Source organism: Astyanax mexicanus, chromosome 8 (genome assembly GCF_023375975.1).
Source record: "Astyanax mexicanus isolate ESR-SI-001 chromosome 8, AstMex3_surface, whole genome shotgun sequence".
NCBI lineage: Eukaryota > Metazoa > Chordata > Actinopteri > Characiformes > Acestrorhamphidae > Astyanax > Astyanax mexicanus.
This window is the reverse complement of record NC_064415.1, coordinates 783,908-792,636: the sequence shown is the minus strand read 5'-3', so window position 1 is coordinate 792,636 and position 8,729 is coordinate 783,908. Positions and strand designations below refer to the sequence as shown.

General features: G+C 41.2%; 1 protein-coding gene across 1 annotated transcript; it reads right to left on the bottom strand.

Annotated features, from left to right (window-relative positions):
- Positions 1–437: 437 nt before the first annotated feature.
- LOC103037525 (mitochondrial ubiquitin ligase activator of nfkb 1-A) lies at positions 438–8,380 on the bottom strand. Its single transcript, XM_007232463.4, has 5 exons — positions 8,158–8,380; positions 5,295–5,382; positions 4,054–4,171; positions 2,788–2,931; positions 438–1,374 (listed from the first exon to the last, which is right to left on the bottom strand). The coding sequence occupies exons 1-5, from the start codon at positions 8,272–8,274 to the stop codon at positions 1,029–1,031; spliced, it is 813 nt and encodes a 270-aa protein (XP_007232525.3). The 5' UTR covers positions 8,275–8,380; the 3' UTR covers positions 438–1,028.
- Positions 8,381–8,729: the final 349 nt, after the last annotated feature.

The window sequence follows — 8,729 nt, the reverse complement described above, 5'->3', positions numbered from 1 at the left end:
AACATGGAACCGTGGCGTGCCCAAAGTGTAATTAATATCTATTTTATTAAAGGTGAGGAGACGAAACTCAGAGATGTGCATCCGGACGGGACTAAAATTACCGGAGGAGCACGGAGTTCAGAGAAAAACAGTAGATAATTCAGCCTGTAAAAACACCTACATGATCGTTCTGGACGAGAATAAAATCACAGTTTAGACTTAAAGTAAGTTTAGACACAGATGTGCAAATGCACACACACAGCTGGTCTTGTCTTTGTATAGTCGAGAAATACTGCCAATAGATTAGGACCATCTGGAGCAGATAAACCTGATTGACCTGTCGGCACCATGCCTGATGCATTTGTAGACTGTAAATGATTTCAAAACCATTAATTTACACACTTTATTCTGTTCTGTAGAAAAAAAGGGTAAAATAACGTCTCAAACTCTGCCAGTAATAAATTAATAAATCAAATACAGTTTATTTTATCAGCAAAAAACACAAATACAAAAATAAAGTCACATGATTAGTCAGTTAATTCCCTTTGATCAATATTTGAACTGATCATCTTCCATTCTTTTTCACATTTTAATAAAGTAGTGTAATTTTAAAAATCAGCTTTCCCTCCATTATTCCGTGTGCAGTCGATTATTCAAGTGTAATCTGTAGTTTTACTGTAAAACATTACTGTGCAATATTTGGCAACTAGGCAAAAATAGCAAAAAAAGCACTTTCGGTTTTCAACTGTAAATGTAAATAATTATACTGAAAAAAAATATTTTTCCTCTAATTTTTATCACTAAGGCTAACTCTACCGCTAACACATCGCCTTTATGGATATATCATCAAAAATCAGCTTTAATTTCCACACATTTCGGTACGGCTAACGCTAACATGTTACTATATCGCCACCCTATTGTCCCAAACCAGCTCTTAAAATACGAATATTTCTCTTAATTTATCGTTTAATTTAGCGGTATGGCTAACGCTAACACATCACCCCAGACCAGCGCTAATATGGTATAATTGGGACGTCCTGCAGGGGGCGCTATCTCCTCCTGTTGTCGTTGTTAACGGCGCTGTAGACGAAGGCGGCGAGCAGCGTGGACCCGGTGATGCTGAACAGCGCCGTCAGCCCCTTCCACATCCCCGCCGTGTTCTCGTGCCTCCGGATGAAGCTGCGGTGATCTCCCGGCAGGAGGATGAAGCTCCGCCCATCCCGCGGCGGCTGGAGCCTCATCGCCCCATCCCTCTCCAGAACCACCTCCCCGAAACCAGTCAGGACCGTCCCGACCCGGAGCAGCTCCTCCCGTTCCTCCCGCGCCGTCAACTTCTCACCACTCACCGTCTGAACCACTGTCTCCAGCAGCCCGTCCTCAGCCTTCCGGAAACGCCTGCAACCAAACAACGTCACATCATTTACCTCACGCCAAATACAAAATACCGGATCAAAAAATACCGCGACCATTCGGTTCCACCTGAAGAGCTGCTCCCAAGTCCAATTTATACTCCTGCGTCAAACCTACACCGTAGCCAATCACAGCTGAGTCTGTCCTCGTCATGCAACGCAGTTACATTTTCAGAGAGGTTAAGATACAGTGTAGGCTAGGCATAGGGTATGCAGCAACGCATAGGCTGCGGCACAGGGTACACAGCGATGCACAGGGTATGCATCAACACAGGGTATGCAGCAACGCATGGGCTATGGCATAGGGTACGCACCGACGCATTGGCTACGGCACAGAGTATGCGGCGACCAGGCCCCCAGCTTTTCACTTCCAAAACGTGCCACCGGAAGTGTGCTGCTGAGGGATGAGAGGACCATTTGAGCAAAGCTATCCATTCACTTCCATTCATTTCGGGGTGTCTTTGAACCAATAATAAATGTATTTCCAAGCCGTTTTCGATTATGACACGACCCGTGTTCTTTTCTACAAAGAACGGATTTTCTGCAATTTGATCCATAAGATTAATAATCTGTTCATAGCTTTAGAAAATAACATTTTTATACAACTATGCTAACGATGACGTAAAAAAACAGCGACCCAAAATACCGTGCTGTAATGTTTGGAGAAGTTGCTCCTCTTAATTTAAAAGTACAGAGCTGACTGAATTAGAACAGGGTCAAAGTAACCTCTTATTATGCAAATATAATACTACTACTAACAGTGATAATACATTGTAGATAGTAAGATAGCAGTAAATAGAAGTAAGAATTATAATGTATAGATATAACTGTAATTTATATTACACATTTATTATTATTATTATTCTTATTACTGAGTTTCTAAATGCTTGTTATATAGATAAACTATGAATATTCTTCAGTAAATCCGTGGACTAATATTGGATATCAGTAATTCTAGTTTTTATCTGCTGTTTATTTAATAAAAGCCCCATTCTGGGACGGAATTGAGCTTTTCTCACTGTGGAGTTAATAGTTCTGTGCAGCTCCTATAAACAGTACGGTTGTTTGCACGGCACGCGGAAGATTCGCGTCATGCTGGCGCCTGCGCAATCTCTCACTTTCCCGGTTAACGCCCCACGAGAAGCCGATCAGGAAGTGACACGATTGGCCTCACCTGGCTCCGTTGAAATCAGCGGGATGGCTTGGTCCAGTTAATATATACTGTCAATGGCGGCGACCCATTGGCTAAGGCTTTAGGTATGCAGCAACACAGGCTACAGCATAGGGTATGCAGCGACGCATAGGCTATGGCACAGAAGTATAAATTGGGCTTCAGTCTGGATCAGCTGATTCCTAGTTAAAAGCATAGCGATGGCTACAATCAAACACACACTCTCACCTGTGCACCTGCTCCAGGTAATCCCCTTTGGCCTCCAGCGGAGACTCCACCTTCACCATCACCCTGTCCAAGTAGGAGCCCTGCTGCACCAGCTGGAACGGGACCGTCCTGCTCGACTCCTTGCCGTTCATGGTTTTGGAGACCCTGTGAGGAAACTTCATATCAGTTTCTTCTTCACTGTGTTTATATCGCCGCGGACGTGTTTTATTTACAGCTGAATCGCTTCATTCCATCGGTGTCTGTAAACTTTTAGAGAATTTGCACAAATACGGATAAAACGAACGCAGAGTACGAACATTTCCTCCATATATGTGCAAATTCTCTGAAAGTTTACAGACACAGGTGGAATAAAGCAATTCTGCAGACCTCTCAAAGGTAACTTCTAAGCAACCGAAGGCCTCGGTCTCATTGGTTAATGTAAGCAAAGTACAGATGGCACAGATGTTCCATATACAGATCAGAAAACAACTAATAAAACATAAAACAAATAATATAGGTCTCTTTAGTTATATATGATGCTGAATATGAAACTGTTTCTCAGCCTCTCTTGTCAGCAGTAGCTGGTAGAAGAAAATCCTCAGAAATACGAGTTGATCAGAGAGACGTTAAGGTGTTTATGTCAACCAATGAGGAGTTAATGGCCCCGCCCACCTCGGCTCAGGACCGACCACAGGCGGGTTTGAACCCGGGCTACAGCGTAGGAAGCTGTAGATAAGTAGGAGCTTACAGCTTTCGTTGTCAGAGCAAGTTAGCGTTAGTAAGTAACTGTAGGTTTATCGGATCTCCGGTTGATTCTGCTTTTAACAGAAACCTTAAACATACACTAGGGAAGCACGGTTTGACAGAACACCAGTCAAAGCCAGCGCCATTTACGTCAGATTTTATGATATAGAGCGTATAAAGGCTCTGGGGCTTCGACATGGTCAAACTGAGGTAAGAGTTTAGTAGTGTTAGCTTCAGGTTATTCATGCTGGCGTGGCCTGAGTGGCATTGAGGTAGACGTTCTCTGCTTCAGTGCTGTTATCCAATCAGAGGCAACATATTTGCATGTATAAATATTAATGAGCAAAAGCCAAAATTTGTCTTTCTTCAGAGACCACTGATTCAGTGATCCAAAGCAGGGCTAAATAGAAACACCGGAGCACTTTTTTCACAAAGAACAGCTCACATATCATTCATTCACACTAGAGACACAACTAAACATTTAAAAATAAAATTAAAAAATTAGACTTTTAAACAGATAGAGAGTTAATTATGTGTGCTTACCATGATCCTAAATAGTTGAGAACTTTCCAGTGCTCCTGGGTGGTGACCTTCTGTACAACCCCGTAACACCGCGGCACGAACTGACTGACCAACGGCTCACCGACCGGCTGCACCACACCTGAACAAGATACCAAACCCTCAACCTGACGCTCATACACCCAATACTAGAGTCTAATAATCACTAACACAACGTCAAAAACCCTGTAATCAAGTCTAGAAGAAATCACTGATCACGTCATCAACTATTAGGGGTGGGAATCGTTTACTATCTCACGATTCGATTCGATTCCGATTTTGGGGGCCACGATTCGATTCAAAATCGATTTTTGATTCAAAACGATTTGAATTATAAAAATTTCTGCTTCTGGCTTATGAATCTTATTGAAAAAAAACCCTCCATAATATACACTGGTCCTGGAGCAGGTAATGTGTTACAAAAACAATAAAATGTGCAGGAATGTGGGTCCTCAGTGACAGAGGAATCACTGGGATATCACAATGACGTTAATGAACAATAAATAAATAATAAATAACACTGCTTTATTACCAGGCTACTAGCGGTGGTGTGTAGGTGACGCTGCTGGGCTGATGTGATGATAGCAGTGGAGCGCTAAAGTTCAGGAGCAGCTGCTGATTAACTAGTTAATTTAAGGTGGTTGTATTTCTTCAGAAAGGGGGCAGGAGGTGGAGAAATTAATTCATATGGTCCATTCCTTAATTCCTCTGTGATGAGGAGATGAAATTAGCTCTGATTAGCTTATTGTATTTTTCCGTTCCGCCTTAAATGCTGCAGCCCGCTGCCACCTGTAGCGTTATTTAAGGTGGAACTGGAAAGTTAGCTAGTTAGCTAGCTAACAGTTACTGAAACTAACTACTAGCGATCTTTTTTATGCTTGTTATGAAGCATTCTGCCATAAAACATTGAAACTACACGTTAATCTAATGTAATATAGTGCTTGTTCTGCCATCTTACCGGTGATTCTCAAACACCTACGCTCTGTGTGTGTCTGGAAGATCTCCGTTTGAAAGGACAAGCGCTATCCCCAGGGTTGCCAGGTCCAACAAAAATACCCAGCCCAAAATCAGTCTAAAACCCGCCCCTCAGAATCGATTTTGGGACATTTTAAATCGATTCTGAATCGTAGTAAATGAGAATCAAGATTCTTATGTGAATCGATTTTTTGGCACACCTCTATCAACTATGCACTGTATATGCAAATGATGTGTTGATGCTACGCTACCTTCTACAGCTACATAATGCAGTCTTTTCTCTGGAGAGGCGTTGAGTATCTTCTGCAGGTGCTCACCCACCTGGAAGCTCGGGATCTCCTAGACAAACAAACAATAGATAATTAGAATACACACTAAAATTAATTTTAGGTAATTTCATCAATAAACATTGACTGGTTTTAATTGTTGATTTTAGCATTAGTGTTAAAATTACCACATACCAATATTTGAACAGTACCTCAATACTTCATCACTAAAAACTGTACAATAACCTATTTGTTTAGCACCAGTACTTTAGCCCAAACAGCACCACATACATATATATATATATATGTGTGTGTGTGTGTGTGTGTGTGTAGCAAAATCTAAAAAGAAATGTTAGCGTTGTTAAAAACGCAGCGTAATTCATTAATCCACTGTATAAAACACTCAATAATAATAATAATAATAATAATAATAATAATAATAATAATAATAATAATAATCTCTCCTTCAGAGTTTGTTTCACAGTAAGTTTCTGTAGCTGGTTTTACTGCTTTATTTCTCAGTGTTCAGTTCTGCAGTTTAATCCAGTGTCTGAGGAGAGCTCTGTGTCGTCTCTGAGTTTCCCCACGACTCAGAGCCTCATATCAACACATTATAAACAATGTTCTGAATAACTGATTCCAATCTGCACTCGATTCCTGAATTAATTCACTCAATTAGTCAACCACTCTACGTCCTACACTCAACATATCGTAAGTATAAGATCCTAAAAGCGTCCAAAAACACCACACAGATCACATGATAATTCACAAAACACATATTTTAAAGTTTTAATATAAAAAAACCTTTTAAATTCCTTATTTTCTGTTTTCCCTGGCTGTTCAGTGACTGAGTAAATCTATTATGTTAGCAACCACCTAGCAACAGCTTAGCAACCATCTAGCAACTGCTTAGCAAAACCTGAACTACCTAGCGACACCATAGCAACCACCACAGATACCATAGCAACAACTTAGCAACCATGTAGCAACTACCTAGCAAATCCTTAACAACCACCACGGATACCATAGCAACACCTTAGCAAACAACTAGCAACACCTTAACAACCACTACTGATACCATAGCAACACCTTAGCAACCACCTAGCAACCACCACGGATACCATAGAAACACCTTAGCAACCACCTAGCAACTGCTTAGCAAAACCTTAACAACTACCTAGCAACACCATAGCAACCACCACGGATACCATAGCAACACCTTAGCAACCACTTAGCAACACCATAGCAACCAGCCACAAATCAGCACTGCAATCACACTCGCAGTTTCTGCAGGAACTGCAGTCTGGTTGTAATTGTCATTATAATGTGCAGCTATAGAGAATAGCTAGTTATTAAGCTGAAAGTGGTGTAGATGTGGAGTTTTAGCAGAGTATTGTCAGTAAAAGGATGTGGAATAGTTTTTTTGTGCTACAGTATAAACTATACCTTCTCAAACTAGATAATTCACATTTTAGTAACCTGCAGCTCTGTAGTAGAAGGAGGTAGAAGCTGCCTGAGGGTTCCTGAGAACCGGTTTAGGAACTGGAACTGATACAGAACGCTGTGCTACAGTGTATACAGGGTTTCAGGAAGCAGAATCAGGACAGGTGTGGAAACACCTGCACAGGTGAACACTTAATTACATCATGATCTAGAGCTGGGCTTTAGTGTTTAACAGAAAGCACATTTGGTGAAAACCACTGTTAATGTGAATGTGGCTGGTTGTGACTGTGTTCCTATGGTATAGCTCAGGGGTCACCAACATGGTGCCCGCGGGCACCAGGTAGCCCGCAAGGACCTTATGAGTAGCCCGCAGGCCTGGTCTAAAAATAGCATTTTTGTTGCTATTCTTTTTTTTTTAAATCACAGTTGCATTGATGTAATTTTAGATTATATTACATTAATATTAGCTTAGAGATAGCCTATAGTTTATATATTATTATACAATATAATGTAATATAATATGTAATATTATATTAAAATATAATATAAAATGTAAACACTTGCAGAGATTTATAATAATAGTGTTGCCTATTGATATCTGTGTCTTCACATAGATGAATGTCATTAATTATTAATAATAACATATAATTAAAGGTAAATTGAGAAAATTTGTAATTTCACGAGTGTGTATCAAACTGGTAGCCCTTCGCATTAATTGGTACCCAAGAAGTAGCTCTCAGGTTCAAAAAGGTTGGTGACCCCTGGTATAGCTGTTAGTTGCTGTGATATTTCTGCTGGTTTCTAAGGAGTAGCTGTTGGCTACAACGGTGTTGCTATGGTATAGCTGTAGGTTATAACAGTGTTGCTGTGGTGTAACTGTTGGTTGTGAAGGTGTCGCTATGGTGTAGCTGTTGGTTGCTATGGTATAGGTGGTTAGGCATGTTGTGATAACTGTGCTAACGACTTATTGTACAATATATAAACATGGCCTCAATAATTTTGTGATGTGTTGCGTTTTTTTAGTAAATAATACCATAGCTACACCTTAGCAAGTAATTACAATACCATGGCAACAACTTAACAACCAAAACCTATAATGGCCAACACCATAGCAGAGGGGCCATGCTTGACTGACAGCTAGCTTAACCACACTGGACCAGTTAAACCATCAAACTCTTTAACAAAAATATACTTTATACTGGTGAAAAACTAAATAGGACATCAGCTCAACTTGTTTAACCAGTTTAACCAGTTTGAGCCATGCTGATAAACCAGTAAACCCACCAAATATGAACCCAGAGCTAAACTGGTATTTTCCACCACCAGGGAAACCAGTATAGAGTCCCTGACTCCAGCTCCCAGTAAGGACTGGTGTTATAGAGGTGAGTACTGGGAGGTTCCTCACCTTCAGCTGGTGGATCTCCAGTATCTTCTGCTGGTAATTCTGGTAGAAGACGGTGGAGAAAGCGAAGCTCGCGCCCACGCCGATCAGCGTGAGCGGGCTGAGGAACACGTCACTCATCTCCCAGTTACGGGATCTGCGCTCAGACTGGGAGCACTGGGAGCACTGGGAGCGCCGGCGAAGAGGATCTGCTCTGATCTACAGCAGTGAAAGTAAAAGCGCAGGAACCCGGATGTTCCCTCCTACTACAGCGTGATCCAATCAGCATGATCAGACTCCGCCCACTCAGCTCCTCAACCAATCTTGTAGCGCCCCCCAGCGCACATCAACACACCTGACATTTACCTGGGGAGCTTTTAACCTGCGGTTTCTGAAGCTGGTAACTCTGATTAATTATCCTGTACAAAAGAGAGAGCTCTTACTCTTCCTTAACTGAGGGAGTCCTGATGAGTGCCAGTTCTATCATCATTATAATGTTTTTGATGTTCTTTGTGGTGACTACACTTGAGGATACTTTCAAAATGTTTAAATTCTTCTTTTAAGATTGACTGACTATTTTTTTCTTTATTTAATTG